We start from the raw sequence: 19,162 nt of genomic DNA, 5'->3' as shown, positions 1-19,162 counted from the left end.
GGAATTATTTTTTTTCTAGGTAGAGAGGCACAGCTGATAGAAAAAGCTGATAAGCTTTGTGACCCACAAGCATATTCTCAGATATCCAACAGGGATGAAGAAGCATCTGCATTTTTCATATAACACTTCATAGATTAGAAATTTAAACGTGTCCTTGAGCACAGGATACACTGGTTTCTCCCATGACTGTACTTGTTAAGCCACATTGGCCAACATGGTGCCCCACAATTAACCTTACTCACCACCTTTTAAGGAGGAAAATTCCCTTTAGGTCATGCCTAAGGCAAAGTTCCTCAGAATTTTGCTACATGCTCCTTAGGGTCCCTAGAAATGTTGCATGTCCTTGTATCTGCCCCACGGTTCAAACTGCACCTAGAGGCAGTCGAGCACACACGCCCACCTCGCCCTTTTGCTTTGGGTGTCCCTAAATTAGGCTGCTACTGCTTGAAGGGGATTGCAAACCTGTGTTCCAGCAGCAGGATGCACACACGGTGTGTGTCAGCTCCTTGCAGTTTGCCAGGCATAATCAGTCCCTGGTTTTAAGGCACAGATACAAGTCAACTCACAAGGCAGCCACGCTGCCTGCTGGCATTCCTGCTGTCCCAAGCTTTTGCTGCAGTCCTGCTCCTGGAAGCCAATCCTCTCATCTCTGCTTGTGCAGCTCCATATGAAGCTGTCTCTTAGCCACTGATGAAGGCTGTCTCAACTCACAGGACGGCTTTCACACTGGAATCTGTAAGAGATTGTTCCCAACATTTGCACAGCCAATGCTGATATGTGAAAGATGCAACTTTTCAACCAGCACAGAGAGATCCAGAACAGTGTGTTTGCAAACAACTGAAAGTTGTCATGTCAGCAAAACACAAAGCTGCCTGCATAACTGTGGCTTGAGTTTTGTGACCAAAATCCACACTTTCAGCTTTACAGCAGATATCGAGCTTTGATCTCATTTATTCTGGGATTAATTAGGAACAACATCTCCTGTAGTCACTGCTTTCAAAGGTTAAAGCTGGTATAAAGCAAGGAGAGTCAGGACCAAGGAATCAGTCAGGCTACATCTTGTGAACACAAGTACTTAACAGCAGTCTCTACTCACTTTGAGTTTGCTTATTAAAAAAAACAGGTCTTACTACCAGCATCAAGGATGTTGGAGGGCATGCTCACTTCCTGAAATACAGTCAGCATTTCCTGGGTTCAAGTTTTTCACAGGCCAAAAATAACTGCGTTCCGAGTGAGCTTCTGCTCTCTGCTATTGAAAACTGCCTGTTTTTCCATTCACTGCCAAGTAAGATTGGACAGAAGCTTTTCACAGAAAAACAAAGTTTATTCTTCTTTAGTTTCTGTGAGGACATTTGAAGAGAAGAACGCAGGGAATGGCAATGCAAATACTGTCACCAAAACCAGCAGGAGGTCACGTGAATTTATTCTCCCAAATGTCTGACTTCACATCCTTATAGAAAAAAAACCCCAAAATCTACCCCTCATAAAACCAAAGAAACAACAATACCAAATAAAAAAAAAGCTTCACTGTTGCTTGGAAAATTGTGGTTTGCTGTTCCACCAGAAGTTTCTCATGCACAGAAGAACCTGTGCAAGGTAAGAGTGAAAGCTGGCAGTGAGAGACTGTAGTTCCTGGTCTTATGTCAGCCTGCCATGTAAATGGTTTTTTGCTACTTCTGATCAAGCTCCAAAATTCCACAAACTATTCTGAAGACTTCCAGCAACTGAGGTTAATTCACCACAACTTCTTTATTTTTGAAGGCTGTTGCTTCTTGCTTTAGAAACAATGTCAGTTATACCAGCTGTCAAAGAATTTTCAAAACCACACTATATGAGATCTTTCTGTGTTGTTTAGTATGAAATTGCATGGGATGAATGGAGACCATGACACAAACTGGTATAATTTCTGGTAGTTTCAGCCAGTTCCACCAACATTTTTTTTACTATTATTTCTCACATTAATAACAGAAAAGAAGGCTTTGCCCAAGCAGGCAAACAAGCTACAGGTTTGCTTTTACCATGATAACCACAACAAAGGATATATTTGTGTGGAGACTTGTTAAAAAGTTATTGAGAAGCAGACAGCATTATCCTGATAAATTTATTGAAGGTGGAATGGAGAAGGACACTTGGATCAGGAATACTGATCCCCAAAACCCAGCAATCAAACAAACAAATAAAAAACCTGTATAAAATACATAATTTTGGTTGTGGATCAGTTAGTAACTTTTAAGGTTAAATAAAAAAATGCACGCATATATTACAAAAAGACAAGGTTTTTTACAGCTTAAATATTTTTTTTAATAAATTACATTTACAGAGAACAGTAGACATAAAAGGTTTAGTCCTACCAAAAGTGACTTTTGAACATTTGTACACTGTACAGTATATAAACTGTACACTCATGCAGTACAGCTGCAAATAGAAGAAGAAATTGTGGGAGTGGAAAGGGCGAAAGTCGAAACAAGGGGAAAGCTGAAGCTTCTGATCTTCGGTTACCAGTGCCAAACCTTCATGATTCTTTACACATACCATGTTCAAAATGAACTAAACTGGCTTTCAACTTTCATAAACAGCCCGCATGTAAACATAATGAAAAACACTCCATAGCTTGGTGTTCTGAAAATATTAATGCATGGTGTTTTTCTTTTTGATACCTTCTAAACTTCATTATATACACGACCTCAGCTTTCAAGTTTTTGTTCTAGTCTCAAGCAACTTAAAAACATACTATTTCCTAGGAGTGAGCAGAAGTGAGATGACATTCTCAGAAAAATATGAAGAGCAAAGGCTTAAAAAGTCCTAAAAGTTCAAAAATTATAAAAAGCTTTAGGAAAATCCCAAACATGTTGCTAATAACATCTTTGTTCCAGTGCACCAAGCTGAAATGGAGTTTTATCACAGAATGAACCACTGTCAGGAGATGATCCATTTGCCAGGCACCTGGCAAATCTAGTACATAGCTTTGTCTAGAACCAAGACTAGAAAATGCAAACTTCCACCCATCTGGGCCTGCTGAAGGATAAAGTTTTTTTTCTGACTGTAAAAAGACACTGATAAAAAAAGTGAAAACCAATCAGTTTTTGATTTGGAAACATTCTTGCAAATATATAAAACTTTGTAAATCTAAATATTAACTACAAAGAGGCTTTAGTGTGTTAGTAAAAAAAACCCATAAAACACACTATATAACAAAACATATGGCTTGTTAAAACTGTATATAAAACAATTCAAAATATTTTGTCCATGATTTCTGCTATTTGTCTTCACACAGTAAAACTAGAAAAGGAGTCTGTCTTTCCTGAGGAAGAAAAATAGGCACTGGAAACAGTTCAGCCTGTCTTCAAGGGGCTTATTGATGAAGTTCTGACAACTCCATTCCTTGTGGAAGCCCTTCAAGTGAAAAGGTAGCACCTCCTTCATCATTGAATTCTACTGCTTCTCTTCCATATTTGTTTGGGCAACAAAGCAGTTATTTGCTTATGCTTTAAGATCTGAAACAAAAGAATAGGAAAAGCACAAAGGTAAATTACTAGGTCTTTTCTTCTAGAAATTGAACTAGGTACATGAGAATACTGCAGGCTTTAGATACTAATGAGGTGTTGGGAAGATGCACCAAGACACTGTCACATGACTCATAACAATCCAGTCAGAGCAGGTACATGACCAATGGTATCTGATGGCCCCTAAACATTTTACCCAAATTATCTCTTTATGATTAGGCACATTCCAACTGGACCACTTTTAGAACACTTATTACTTACTACCAGCCACCTGCTAAACAGCTGGTAACCTGCAAAGTTGGTCTGACTCCATGACTTTGGATCACATAATCAGGCAATTAAGACACCACTGCTTTTCAAATGTTTTATGTCTATAATCTCAGTATCAGCTGTGCATCACACATGCATATGTTGCTGCTGCTATTTCTTCCACACAATAATGCCAGGTGCTTTTGGAGTTTTCTCTTTTGAGGACTGAAAATACAGCTCTTATTTGACAAGAAGACTAAAGGCCAAGGGAAGTTACAGTGCAGGAAGTTCAAGACTACATGCCCAGCCTAACTCATCACATGAAACATGCACCAGCCTCTAACCAGGCTGGTTTCCAACAAAGCACCCACAAGCCCACTTACACTGGTATTTCCACCTTGTTGCACACATAGCAACTCTATAAGGGGAGCCACCTGGATGAGCCAGGACACCATGCCCTTTGGTCTTTGCTCCCATTTTGATAGCACTTCCCATCCCTTCAACTAATCTCTAGCTCAGCATCACTCCAGGACAAGGTGTCAGGAGATGGTACAGGAGAGCAGAGTATGGTGACATATGGTACACAGCTCTGTAGGTGATGACAAAAAGAAAGCTGTCCCTAGCCTGATTCCCATAAGGTCCCTGGACAGGCTTGAAGAATTTTTATGATTCATGTGTTTAAAATCCAAGCAGGTTTACTGCTTTACCTTAGTGATGATACTAAAGAACACGATCAAAAAGGCAGTTGTGTGTGTGCGTGTTTGTTTGCTATTTCCTCATGTCTGTGCAGTGAGAGGGTCTGAATATGAAATAGGGGTCTGTCACTTTACAGCCTGAGGGATAAGCATCAGTTTTTATTACCCCACCTACCCCCAGAACACACAAAATGTTCTGTTCTCAAACAGAACTGAAGCAAGCACAGCTGCATCTGGTGCCTCAGCGTGACATAACAACAGACCAGTTTCCGATGCTAAACCTTTAAGGGTGATGCAGGAGCACAGTTGGTTAGCCCAGTAAAGCAGCACATCACGTGGACCAGGAATAATAATCTGAGTAATACTTCATTTGGCTTTCAGTATTACTCATTGTCAACTAACAGGATCTGACTCAGTTCTTACGACACACCACACCTTCCTCTGCAGCTCTGCAGACTGTTCCAAGTCCGTTTCCTGGTTTCGTGACAGGTTCATCAGCAGTTTTTTCTGCATCACAGAGTCAGGTTTTTTATACTCAGTCCTAACTCTCTCCCACCTTCACACTCATCCATGTTTTCTCATATTCGGAGATTTTTTCACCCCTCTTTTCAACATTGTCTTCAGCAAATACCAGAATTAATAGACACAATTGCTTGGTTGGTAATTCAACAGAAGTATCAAACTTGGCAGAACAAAAAACTGCAGCAGTAAGGTGCCACTTGCTTTCACACTGCTGTGCATTTTGAGAATGTTTAAATGGATTATCAGCAGACTCAAAAGTGGACGTGCACAAGGCAGTCCATTAAAAATGCACTTTTGCAGCAGTAATAACATTTTAAAAATAAAAATACTATTTACTTCATCATTATAATTTTTAAATTTTTATTTTGTGCACGTTTTATAATGTATGTCATACTTGAATATTGTAATAATTGTATATAACTTATAAATACACATAAATTTGGTGTCCATGTTCGAAGTATTTTACTGATGTGGTAGACAATCACAAAAGGATTGGTGACCACTCACCTACAACACAAAAATCAGAAATTAGTATGAAAGGCCCACAGTTACACCACTCAAGTAAGGACTGTATAACAGACAAAATGACATTTTTCCTTTTTTTTTCCAAGAAAGGAATATCATTCACGGTCAGGCTCTGTGTCAGTCAGCACACTCACCCGGGACAGAGAGCTTCACCCTCACATACCTTCTTCAGTGCAGCTGGAAGAGTTGTTCGGGTGCCCCCCATTTTCAACTTCTGTATCCTGGGTCAATTCTGCAAGGACAAAGGCAATACTCAGACAATCCTGGACCTCACAACACTCCGCCTCTCTGCCCCAGATGGATCAAGAACACTCTGACCGGGATTTGGACCATCTGTTTGGCAACAATAGTAACCCTGACCAACATGCCTCACTCCCATGGGATCACCATCCAACACCTCCCTTGTCTCCTCTGTTTCTGATCTGCACTGTCTTCAGAATCCCTCACCCACCCTGTAAAGGCCAAGCACAGGAAGCACTCAGCGCCCAGGGTGCCACCCATTAGGTGGCATTAGGCAAAAGTCTGAACAAAGAGTGCTCCACAGTCCAGGCACTTACCCCCTTCATTCATACCATGGCCACCTGCACTGTTACTGCGTGCATACACAATACAGAAAGGCTCCTGGAGAGCATCCATGAGGATGGTGAAGGGTCTGGAGGGGAAGCCTTATGAGGAGTGGCTGAGGTCACTTGGTCTGTTCAGCCTTGAGGAGACTGAAGAGAGACCTCACCACAGTCCACAACTTCCTCGTGTGGGGAAGAGGAGAGACAGGTACGACCTCCTCACTCTCATGGCCAGTTACAGTACTAGAGGACATGGCATGAAGCTGTGTCAGGGGAGGTTTAGGCCAGATATCAAGAAAAGGTTCTTTCACCCAGAAGGTGGTTGGGCACTGGAATAGGCTCCCCAGGAAAGTGGTCACAGCACCAAGCCTAACAGAGTTCAAGAAGCATTTGAACAACACTCTCAGGGTTATGGTGTGATTTTTGGAGTGTCATCTGAAAGGCAGAAGCTGGAGTCAATCCTGATGTGTCCCTTCCAACTCACCAGATTCTATGATTCTATGAAGGGATCATGGCCAGTTTGCCTGCCGGGTTGGCAGCACTGCCTGCTCCATAGAACAGGCACTTACCTTCCTGATTTACACCATTCTTAACTATCTGCTTGTCTTTCAGGGCCCTGTCATTCTCATTCAATGCTCTGTCTGAAAAGAGATCAGAGAACAACTGCAGTCCTCAGGAGTACAGCCCATTGCTTCTGCCCCTCCCCAGCACAGGCCACTGCTCTGTGCGGCCCAGGGCTCAGAGCACACCTTCCCCTCTGCACGTTTAAGTACTGCTGTGCTATCAGCAAAAGCCCTGCTTGAAATTGCTTTGTACACATCCAATTTCTTTGGATGAAAGAAAGCTGTTCCATACCCATTACAATCCATGCAGGAAGAATAAACATCAAACCCCAGGGGCTTCTGAATTTTTTTGAGTTTCTTTTTCCTTATTGTCATAACTGGTGATTTTTTTCCTTTATAGGAAAGACTTCTGCCTTCTCCAACCCTTTATTATTAGCCACTTGTGGAAGAGTTAGTGAGTGAATGAATCACTAGTGCAAAAGACTGGGGAAAAAACTGACATTTGTTCTAGACTTGAACAATAAGGTTGAATTTCACTAGCCCTTTGGAGTTAAAAGAACTTCTAGAAAAAATACAGGTCCCAGAACTTCCTTAAAATTTGCACTGACTGGACTAAGAAAACAAAACTGGAGCTTTTCTTAACTGCCTGATGAATGCAGTCAATAGGCTCTTCTAAAGCATAAAGCAAGTGGAAGATACAGCAGGCTTTGTTCCATAGAGAAGCACATTTCTGGATGAAGTATCTCCCAAATATGAATTCTGCAAGCTGGTAAGATCCCATCTCTAAATTGGTGATGAGGCTCTTATCTTTCTTCCGTGTTTAGTTCTTTTTCCCACAGATGGCAAAAGCAGCATCATTCTCATCATATCAAGAGGGAAGATAAAGCCCCAAGAAGGTGTTGCTCTGTGTTGATTAACAAACACAGCCTCCAGGTCTTTCTGATTTCTCCTCTACTGATCTACCCATCAACATTTACTGTTCCTAAAGCAACAGGTTCTTCTAGGCCAACAGGGAAATGGCAAACTTTGTACTCAGGACATGCTAATATGGCCTGGACTACAAAAGGCCATGTGCAAAATTACTTTTCCCCTTCATATTCCTCTGGTTTAGGGCTCCATCTCACTTCTTACCTGCTTCAGGTTCTTCATTCTCACAATGAACAGCATGTGAAAATGCAGCTGCAAGAAAACAGAAATCCTTTTCCAGAAACATGTATGAAGGTGGCACAATAGTCTGCAAAATATGCAACTCAGCCCTCAAGTGACAACTTTAAAAAGCTTTAAAAAGCTTATAACACTTTTTAAAGATATTCCTGAGAACCACTATGTTATGCCACTTTAAGGACTCGCAATTAATTTAAACTTCAACTTCCCTCCAGCAACCACTTAAGGTCCAGACCATAACCAACATTGTTTATATTTATGCCTACAACTTTACAAAAGTCTTGCCAATGTAGATCTATTGGTAAAGCACAGATCTGACATAAAGAGCCAGAGATAGCTGAGAAGGGAATCTGCATCTACTTTTTTTACTTCATCTGTGTTGCACTAACACTGTAACTTTCAACCCTTGTTCTTTGCAGACCTTAAAGAATCTTTAATAGAAATGTTCTAAAGCACATTTAAGTGTGGTACCAAAATTAGGTTTTTTGGGGGGTTTATTGGGCTTTTTTTCCTACCATCCTCCTAATTTTCTCACTTTCAGATTCATCCATAGTCTCAGCTTTAGCAGCCTCTGAGCCATGGGCTAGAACCAGAGCTTTAACAAATGTAAGGTACCAGACTGAGCACCCACATGAAGGCACTGTGAACTCAACACCAGAACAGTCCAAGAGGCCACTGAGCCTCCCACCTGATGGCAGGAGCTCTGGCCTTCCCCCACTGAAACACTGTTTTGTCTGGTAACAGAACATTTCTTAAGAATCTTCCCCTGCTCTCCACAGTATGCGGAGAGCAGGGGAAGATTCTTAAGAAATGTTCTGTTACCAGAAATGCCTTGGGGGTTAGTTTTGTGTGGTTCCTAAAAACAGATCACAGTCTTGGCAACAAAACTCATATGTTAAAGCTTATGATAGCCAAATTCACCCCTGTGAAAAGGGCACAGACAAAAGGAGTTGCCCCCTTCCTCAGCTGCTCACTGTATAGAGTGATTTCTACATCCCAACACACCAGAAACCCAGAAAACAGCACAGTATTGCTGCAAATTAAGGAAGTAAAAAAACCCCAAAAGATTCCAACAAAACACTAAGAAAAAAAACAAAACAAAAAATCCACAGTCAAACAAACAAAAACCCCCAACAAACAAAACAAACAACCAAACCACCCCCCCCCCAAAAAAAAAAAAAAAAAACCAAAAAAAAAACCAACCAAAAAAACCCCACCTCAATGCAGATTAGAACGGAGAGCAGAAGCCCAGGCAGAGATCTGGACAGGAAGAGAGGAATGACAGATTGCCCTACAGGGTGCACTTTTCCAGCCCTCATCCTGAGGCCAGCCCCAATTCTCCATTGTTAGAAAGGTTATTCACCTCCAAAGACAGCTGCTGACCAGGAAAATCTCAGGCCATTCACTGTCAGTAACTTTGCCAGCCCCACCAACACATTCACTAGGTGCAGGTCTCTATAATCATCCAATACTGGACCTCAAGTGAGATTTTGATTCTGTATGTGCACACTTTGAATACCAATTCAAAAGCTCAGACCATGCAAAAAAAAGAGCAAACCAGACTCCCTGCTCCAACCAAGAGCAGGTGTTTAGAAACATTAATACCCCAATACACGTTTCTTACCTCCCTCTGAATTAGATTGTTGTTGGCTGTTCCCAGGGAAAAGTTGCTCATGTTCTCCTATAAAGAAATGTATTTGTTTTAGAAAGTATGTGTTAATGAACTGGAAAAAATAACGACACTCACAAAAAACTTACTCCTTTACCTCTCCAATGAAAGATTACACTGACACAGAATAAAAACTGACAAGCCCAGACCAAGTACCAGTCTGATTTCCACACATTTGTGACACTATCTTACCTGAGCCATTCGCTGGACTGTTATTCTGAGCAGTCCTTCTTTCTATTCCACATTTAATTATACCTGCACACAAATAGAATAATTGGAGAAATTACTCAGAAACAAAGTTTTGCACCTCTGGAAACTTGCTGACAACCTCCATCCGTTCCATCCCCCTCTCCAACCCCCAAACCAAAAAATAATACACTTCACTGAAAACATGAAACTGAATACTTGACTTGGAGGAAGAACAAAAAATGAAATACTGTTTTTAGGGAAAGACAGTCAGTGAGAGATCAACAGAATGGGTTGTTCCTGTGACAGCAAGTCAGAACACATCTAATCAAATCCAAGGTGGAGCTTAATAATTTCTGATTATATGTCTTGTCCTTAAAACAGCAAATTTCTTCTGTTTGATTATACCTGTGCAATGCTTATCCTACCAAGGTATAACAGGTTTGTTTTCTTGCATGTTCAGACCCTTATTGTTTCAAGGGAATTAACTGAATTGTTTTGATTCTAACTGATGATCAGTTTTGAGTGACATTCTTTGTGTGTTAACACCAAGAGCAGTGTTGTTTAACACCACCAACTTAAACAAGGACACAGAAGGCACTTTTTTTGAAAGTTTGCAGATGATATCAAACCGGGGAGAGTAAGGAACATGCTGAAAAGCAGGCTTGCCACTCAAACTGACTTCAACAACCTAGAAAAACATGCTGGCAGAAAAGATGTGCTATTCAAAGGCAAATTCCTGAATCTCCTAAGTCACCCCATGGACCATTACGGGCTGGGCTCTGCCTGGCTGGGAAACAGCTCTGCTGTTTCCTTTCAGGAAAGGACCTGACAGCATGAACAAGCTCAGCATTACACAGAAAAATGTGCCCTTGCTGTAGAAGGCTTCCAAATACTGGGCTGTGTTAGCAGAATTGCAGTCAGCCCATCAACACAAATAATTCCTCATCTCTATTCGATATTTGGGACACCACATGTGGAGTACTCTCTCTAGTTTGTCTCCCAATTAATGTAAAAACACCATCTTTCTGAAGTTAGTCCAGCAAATGTCCACCAAGATGTTTAGGGGCAGGAGCAAGGAGGTGCTGAGAGAACTGGGTTTGTTCAGCCTCAAGAAGAAGGATAAGAGGATGATGGCTCACTGCAGTCTACAACTAACTACAGAAGACAAAGGAAACCCCTCTCAGAAAAAAAGAGGAGGCAATGGCTACCAGTTGCCAAAGGGCAATCCTTAGCAGAAATAAGGACAATATCCTTCCCTACAAGAGTGATTCAGCACTTAAACACGTGCTGAAAGAGGCTGGGAAATTCCCACCCTTGGAACTGTTCAAAGTTTGACTGGACAAGGCCTTAAGCAACCTGATCAAGCTTTGAAGTTGGTCATGCTTTGAGCAGCAAGTTGGATGAAACTTCCAGAGATATATTCTCACCTAGTTTATTTTATGATTCCATGCCAACAGAAACTAAATGGACAATGAACAGGAAAGCAAAAGGTCCACATGCAATATGTATCTATTTATGTCCTGATCAGAATATCATTAATTAGTCCTTCCCAGATGGGAGATGCCTCCAGTACTCTTCACCCTGCAGCCACCTCCAAGTGGTAGCCCCATCTGGAAGTCAACATGAATCTTCCATGCAGAGCAGGCATAGGATGAAGAAATATATTCCTGTTTGGGACTCTCTCCAACACAAGGAGAAAAGATAGTGTGCCACTCTTTTTCAAATCAGAAGACAATTTAACACAGAAATCCAAAAACATGGCAGAAAAAGATACAGCGACAGCCTATAATTACTATTTCTGATTAAATGGTCAGATTTACAAAAAAAGATACTTGAATTCAGTGTAGGGATGGATCGAAAAACAAATACAGAACTCTAAGATGATGGCAACACAAGCTGTCAGGAGGCACAGAAGGTTCCATTTATCAGTTGACCACACTGAGTTGTCAGACTGGACTCAGCATATCATATTCTGATCTGGTAGAAGCCTGGCCCAACAGTAAATGTGATCTTGAGGGCAGCTTTATAATGCTCTCAAAAAAGGCTGTGAAAACATACTCAGGTAAGAATGGGAGAGGCTACAAATACTTGGTAAGTAGAAACACACTGTAAATCAAACACCCAGTCTGAAGGAGAACTATGCAAATGCAAACTGCAGTGTTTCCTAGGACTCAGAGTCCAGTGTCAGAATGCAACAAAGTCCAGTACATTGTTTCCTTCAAATCTATTCATTTTTGCCTAAATTGGACTTGTTTCTTCTACTGATTTTACAAAACACTTGATGGTCAGAAATTTTCACACATTCTACACAACCTTAGATGAGTATAATCTGGAAGCACATAAAGCTCAGTTGGGAAGTGTTATACATACCTTTCCTGCGCAGGAATTCTAGGATTACCACTAGGATAACAAATGCAGTAAGGAGGGAAATAAGAATATTTCTATGTCGTTTGTGAGAACTGTCTCCTTTAAAAAAAAAATTAAAAAAAAAAGAAATCATACTGGTTAGTTAGAAAGTAACTGTATGATACACTAGTTCAGTAGAGCTACAACCCCAAATATGCTTTATAGCTATTTTTTAAAAAGTAACCTCAATAAATTAATGCACCAAAGTCAGTTATTAGCAAAACCCTGAGCCATCTCCAGGACAGTTACATGTTAAGTACCTCATTTCAGTGAAGGCACGTCACCCCTTGAAAGGTAATGGCTATTCCAGTTCTTGGCCTGTGAAAGGCTGAGGCAGATTTCAAACAAATGAAATTTCAGCAAATATCTTGTATCGGGTTTGCACTGCAAGGTTTTGATGGTTTCTGTGAGAAGGTGCCAGAAGCTGCCCCCATGTCAGACAGAGCTAATGCCAAGATGGATCTGCTGCTGGCCAAGGCAGAGCCCACCAGTGACTGTGGTAGTGTCTCTGGGATAACACTTGTAAGAAAAGGGAAAAACTGCTGGGCAACAACAGCAAGGGTGAGAGGGGAGTGACAATATCTGAGGGAATCTGCCCAACAGACACCAAGGTCAGTGTGGAAGGAGACGCAGGTGCTGGAGCAAGGATTCCCCTTCAGCCCATGGAGGTCCCCACATCAGAACAGGTGGATGCCTGAAGGAGGCTGTGACCCCATGGGAAGCCCACAGTGGAGCAGCCTCCTGGCAGGACCTGTGGCCCCATGGAGAGAGGAGCCCATGCTGGAGCAGCTTTGCTGGCAGGACTTGTGACCCCCAACCCCATGGGAAACCACACTGGAGCATTTGAAAAAGAAGCGTTGCCTGTGGGAAGGACTTGTGTTGGAGCAGTTCATGGAGACTGTCTCCTGTGGGAGGGACCCCACACTGGCTCAGGGGAGAGGGTGAGGAGGCCTGCCCCTGAGGAGGAAGGACACGTAAAATGAGCTGACTCAAGCCCCATTCCCCATCCCCCTGTGCTGCTCAGGGAGACCTGCTCAGGTAATGATATTGGGAGCGAAGTTGAGTCTGGGAAGAAAGGAGGGGTTTCAAGGAAGTGTTTTAGATTTGGTCTTGTTTCTCATTATGCTGCTCTGATTTTGACTGGCAATAAATTAAACTCATTTTCCCAAAGTCGAGTCTGTGATGGGAATGGCCAAATGACCTCTCTCTGTCCTTGCCTCAACCTATAAGGCTTTTATCATATTTTCTCCTTCCTGCCCTAGAGAGGAGGGGAAGTGACAGATTAGTCTGAAGGGCCCCTGGCAGCCAGCCAAGGTCAACCTGCCACATGCCTCACATCTAACAAGTTTCTCCAGTAAAGGAAGAATTCTGTACTAGTAAACCATGACAGTTACTTTTGCACAGAAATGAAAACTTTTGTCAGTTAGGGACTGCCTTAGACATCCTACAAACCAGATGGTTCCAAACATATTCTCACTTTGTGTTTAAAGAAACCCTAAAAATTCAAGCCCCAAGCTGAAGGCTGTCCCAAAGCAATAAGCAACAGGAGGAAAATTCTCTTTTCTATCTTATACCTCTCCATGAAGGAGGAAGGAACTATGCTCACTGACTCACGCACATGCTAGATGAGAAATTATTTTATCTTATGGCTGTTAGATGACTCACTTGAAATGGCTGAACAGTTTCACTCCAATTCATGGAGAGCAGTACAAAGAGGACAAGTTCCTAGCATTAATTACATAAGGCCAAAAGGTTCAGAAGAGATCTTCTGAGACCTTCTAATCTTTATTATTACTCAATCAAGTCATGGCTAAAGGTTTTGTTCTGTGGAGATCCCTGCAAAAAGTATCCTTCTGGGGGATCAAACTGTCATCCTCATACTTTTCATAAACTTTATACACACTTTTAGCTGACAAATCACTTCTGGTGCTTTTTACTCTTCAAATTCAACTTCCTGGGCAGTCAGGAGAAACCTTACAAAGGCCATGCTGCTTCCCAGACAAACCTCTCAGACCTGTGTTTGCAATGTGACACATTTGTTACCTTTTTCTTCTGAAAGGCATTGCATCAAAGAGATTTCAGAGCTCCTTTCCGTTTGTGAATATTTAATGATACATGTAGCGTTGGTGGTAATATCAACATTCTTCAAAGGGATGGAAAGCTCCTGGTTCCGATAACTGTGTGGACCATTGCTGAGCTTCCAAGTGTAATTCAGAGGCCGCTGGAAATTTGCTGTACAGTTTAATACAAGTTCACTATCACTGGTGTTGCAACTTATTTCAGGTTCTGGAAGGGAATCTAGAAGGAGAGAAAACATTCTGTATTACTTTAGTTTCTAAATTCTTTTTACTAGTTTCTAAAACATGCTAATTCCTTTAGTTATTACTTTATAAACTATAAAGAATTTCAGCACAAGACAAGGGCTGGAGCAACAAAAGCAGCAGGAGCGCACATAGACAAAAGTGTGGGGTACGTGCACACGTGCCTGAGAGAGAAATGTATTTCTGAAAGTGACCTGTAAACCATCTGTTTGTGGTTCTCCCATTCCTAGTCCAAGAGTCCTCATGGTCCACCATCCACAGGACTAATAGACACCCTGGTCACATATATTTCCCAAAGATCACTGGTGAGGCTGAGTAGATCTGCACAGGATGATGCCACAGATGTTCAGGCATGTGTAACATGCCTACAGGAATATCCTTAGTAGATATATAATGCCTGGGATTACCTGATCAGCTTGCTCAAAAAGTTTCATTGTCTACCTGAAAGTGCAGTGCGCCACCTACGCACCTTCTAGAAGTCATCCCAAGGTGAGTAACGATGGGCACACAAATGAGATGCCACCTTTGAAAATTTGTTCAAAGTGACTTAAGCAACTTAAAAACAGAGACAAAGAACAGCCCCCTCTGTTTCTGTTTGCTTCCTTGACAAATACACAATGCCCTTTCTAGACATTTTAAAGTGAACAGTGGTTCACGTTCTTTATGCCATTCTTCTAGTGCTTACCTAACACATCAAGTATGAAGTTTAACTGGTGATCTTCCACATAATCCCGGTACACTAACTCATAAGTGCCAGCATCATCCTTCTTCAAGTTAACTATAGTCAAGGATCCATTCTCCGTAAGTACACTCCTGTCGCGGAGATGACCAAAATATGTCGGTTTGTTTTGCTCTTCCCATTCAGCCACTTTATCCTTGTTTTTCTTCCAGACAATTTCCACTATTTTTTGGTCTATTTGTACTGGAAAAGTAAAATTTTCTCCCATGATGCCAACTACTTCCTTATTGTCCTCATGTGCTATAGGGGGGTAAAAAAAGAAAAAGTTACTTCAACAATTGTTTTATAAAACACACCTTGATGCCCTATTCAACATCAGATACATTCAAATTTAGGTTAGAAGCACATGACAAAGTTGCAAACCAAGGTACACATCAGTTAAGAATTACCCAAACCCAGGCTGTCAGCACAATTGTATGACAGGCAAAGGAATTCAGTTTCCACATTCTGGTCCCAGGCAGAATAATTGCCCCAATGATCTTCCCTATCCTAAGCCACTCTATCCTCAGTACTTTCCCTCTGTTCACTTGAATTAGGCTTCCTGCCCATGATCTGGTGAAAAACATTAAATGAAGAATTGTCACCACCAAAATCTGTTTTAGCATCTTGCTGCAGAACGGCCAGACTGAAGCTCCTGCTGATCAAATAAACTGTAATTTTTCCAGTATGAATATTCACAGTTAGTAAAAAGCACACTTCTGACGCAAAACTGTTACTGAGTTCAAAGCTCTGAAGTCATTGGGGTATTAGGGATTTCCCTTGAAATGTCACTTAAGCAAGTTTATTTCACAGCCAGTATGTGTGAAACAACATCCCATCCTCTGAGATCTTGCAGAGCTGTCAGCAAGAATGAAGCTGTTCAGAAACCCCCACTGCTCTCAGCTTTGAATCAACTACATTCTGCTAAAAATGCCAAGACATTACAATATAAATAAGTAAACCACAACAGAAAAGAGATAAGAGATTTCCCTAATTTTCAGTGAAAACAGCTACATTTGTGAGAAAAAAACCCAACCCTAATACTGATCTAACAGACAAAATCCTGCTGTGGGGAAGGGACCACAACCTTTAAACCATCAGCATCTCTGTGTCTCTGCTTCAGTCTTCAGCAACGACCTCCCACTTCTAAACAGCTCCAAAGGGCTCTAGAACAATTGCAAGATCACTGCCGTGGCAGACAGGAACATAGACAAAAACACTTTGGTATCGAGTTCAAGTTACACTTGCATTTAGGAATCAATTTTGGTCCACAATAGCTGGTAACTTTTATCTTCTATATTGAAGGAAGGGCATGGTTAACACACACATGAGGTCTCACATTAAGGCAGGATTCCCAATATGCACCATGTAAAACTTCCCTTTAAACAGTTGCTATGCATGGTGAAATAAATATTTCAGATGCCTACTCCTCAAGCCAACTGTTCCAAGTGACAGCTAGTATTCTGGGTTTTATCTTTTTTTATTTATTCCTAAATGGCATCAATTCCTATATCCTGGCAGACAGAACGTCAGCTAGGCCTTCCTAGCTAGGACAGTGCTCGTCAGCTCTTCTGCCACACCACAGAAACACAGACTTTCTCTGACAGCACAATGAACACAAGTAATAGAAACGCACTTCCGTGTGCTTGGCTAGAGAAGTGCACACCCATGTCTCCTCCGTGCCTTACTTTCTATGGAATACCCAATTTATTTGCAATTTACCCATGAAAGCGCTCTTCTCACACCACTGGAGTTGCAACTTCTTGTTGTCTGCACCTACACGGTCACCTTTTCCAGGCACAGGGATTGTAGAAATAATCAGAGTAAGCTATCAACTCCCACATCTTGTCAACACAACCTACCTGCTTTCTTTGTATTCTACCCTGTTCAGGCATATTTAAGCATTTTACTTGAGCATCTCTTTCCACCTACCTCAATTAATGATTTCCAGAAGAAAAAAGAACTCAGAAATCCAGACTGTGTCTGGAGACCACAAGATTGCAAGGTGCTGGGTAGGGTGGAACACTATTTTGATCTGACAAAGCCTGGAGTCTTGTTTGAGACCTTTGTTTCACAAAGACAATTTCCAGGAGTGCATATTCCTCAAAAAGTCATCCCTTACTGCCTAAGGACCTATGGTATTCCTAGTATGGAGAAAAAATCCCTGCTCTTCCCACTGTAAATTCCACCTCTAGTAGCTTTGGCTCACAGACACAACCAGGCTGTGGTGACTTGACACCAGCAATAGCCAAACCATAGTGGCTGTTGACAAGAGCCTTCAGCAAGGACAGCAGCCGCTTGCTGGGTCCTGAGAACATGAGCAAGGACAGCCACCACTGCTCAGCCAACCACTCAAAATTTCCTACATTTGGCTATTGATCCAGGTAAATGCTCCACATCTTTACTCTCTTTCAGTTAGTCATAAGTGCTAGGCTGGCGTTATGAGAGCAAAGTTACTGCTTCTTCAAGCCCAGGAGTGAGACTGAAGGAAAGCAGAGCTGAAAAAAACACATTTTCTCTCCAAAGGTTCTGCATGGCACAGCGGGGCAGTGCTGTCTTCAGCACACTCTCTTCTTGCTGGCTGGTGGAACAAGGGCTTGGCAGCAAGGAGCTGATGAGCTCCTCCCAAGGGCATTCAGGGCTCCCAGCAGCAGGACAAAGAAAAAGTTACTCCTCAAGGATAACAGTCATCTCCTTCCACCTCAGAACTCCAATCTCTGGGTTTATTTTTGTGTTTCACTGGTCTAGTGAAAATGCGAAGAAGTCTCCCACTCAGTGCCATCAGCTTCCTTTTTTCAAAGAAATCATACAGAAATATTGCATAAGCTCATAACCACTCATCTTTGAGCTTCTGGAAAAGCATGTGTCATGTTTTCTAAGTTCCTGAGAAACCCTTCCCCATCTTTTCTACTTCATTTTATATGGAAACATATTTCCTATTCCACAGTGGTGAGCAAAGAGGGAGAAGTGACAAAAAACCACTCTCTCATACACTCCTTTTGGAAGGCTAGAATTGCCTTTTCTTTAATTTCTCTACTTTCTCCCTCTCTTCTTGTTGTAGCCCATTATTCCGAGATAAAGTTCACACAACAAAATAGTGCTGTGCTAAGGCCTCCAGTAGCCTCTGCAGAAACCATCAGACTACCTGCTCCTGTATCTCCTAAAACCCACTCCAAATTCCTTCTTATGCCAAGTCTTTATGTTCTTTCCTTCCAGTCAAATCACATGCTTAAAGTGGCACAGATAAAGAGGAGCTAACATTGTGTGGGCAAAGCCTCTTCTGCAAACCCACCATCTCACCTTGTCTACATCATCTTCTGCTCTCACTTCTCCAGCAGCCAGACCCACACAACTCAGTGCTGTACTCAAGTTTTAATACTCTCCAGACTAATTCTGACTCTTTCAGCATTTTAGCAGGCTAAAGGCATCCACATACAGTTCAGACTAAGTAGAACCTAATACTCCATTTACCAGCAATAAATGCTTCATTACTGTTTTTGTCTATCTGGTTTGACTCGCTTCACTATTTTTCTTACAGCTGACATAAAGCCTAGTTACTTTGGAGAACATCTGTAAGCTAAGCCCTTTTTTATTTTTAATGCTATCATTAATATTTTTGGTCTCAAATACCTATTTGATATGCATATCAAATTAGATCTGTAGAGATCTATGCAAATAGATCTCTACAGATCTAATTTGATATGCATATAGGTATATAATAGATCTCTACAGATCTAATTTGACTTTCGAAAGTCTAAGACCATTAATTACATTAAGGCAAGAAACTATGAGAAAAAATTTTCACTCTGTTCATCATGTAATGTTAAATAGCAATAGCAAAAATATGGTTTCATTTTGGTTTCAATATGACATAACCTCAGCTCTTGTCAAGAGCTTTTAAGCAGAGGGCAAAGGTTTAGTTGGACTTTTTTCCCCCTCTGTGTGAGGAATTTATAACTGATTATAATTCCTCTGTTTATTCAGGAAGAGTCAAGAGTAAGGGGGCAGGACAACACAAGCAGGTGTCAGCTTCACAGTGCTGATAAGTGATTTTTCCATTTATATTATTTAATAT

General features: G+C 41.5%; 1 protein-coding gene across 5 annotated transcripts in view; it reads right to left on the bottom strand.

Annotated features, from left to right (window-relative positions):
* Positions 1 to 1,923: 1,923 nt before the first annotated feature.
* CD58 (CD58 molecule) overlaps positions 1,924 to 19,162 on the bottom strand; it is a 26,865-nt gene continuing 9,626 nt past the window's right edge. For 2 of the 5 annotated variants that reach the window (XM_041411014.1, XM_041411013.1), the window contains 9 exons: positions 15,055 to 15,348; positions 14,092 to 14,346; positions 12,013 to 12,108; positions 9,646 to 9,708; positions 9,409 to 9,465; positions 7,752 to 7,799; positions 6,627 to 6,698; positions 5,658 to 5,726; positions 3,502 to 5,476 (listed from right to left, as the gene is read on the bottom strand). In XM_041411014.1, coding sequence (XP_041266948.1) covers positions 5,451 to 5,476; positions 5,658 to 5,726; positions 6,627 to 6,698; positions 7,752 to 7,799; positions 9,409 to 9,465; positions 9,646 to 9,708; positions 12,013 to 12,108; positions 14,092 to 14,346; positions 15,055 to 15,348 — 980 coding nt within the window. In that variant the 3' untranslated portion in view covers positions 3,502 to 5,450. The other 3 variants (XM_041411015.1, XM_041411017.1, XM_041411016.1) reach the window with 3 other exon arrangements.

The sequence above is a fragment of the Onychostruthus taczanowskii genome, unplaced genomic scaffold, assembly GCF_017590055.1.
Source record: "Onychostruthus taczanowskii isolate IOZ18803 unplaced genomic scaffold, ASM1759005v1 scaffold34, whole genome shotgun sequence".
Lineage (NCBI taxonomy): Eukaryota > Metazoa > Chordata > Aves > Passeriformes > Passeridae > Onychostruthus > Onychostruthus taczanowskii.
Note: the sequence above shows the minus strand (reverse complement) of the source record. Positions and strands in the feature narration are given on the sequence as shown.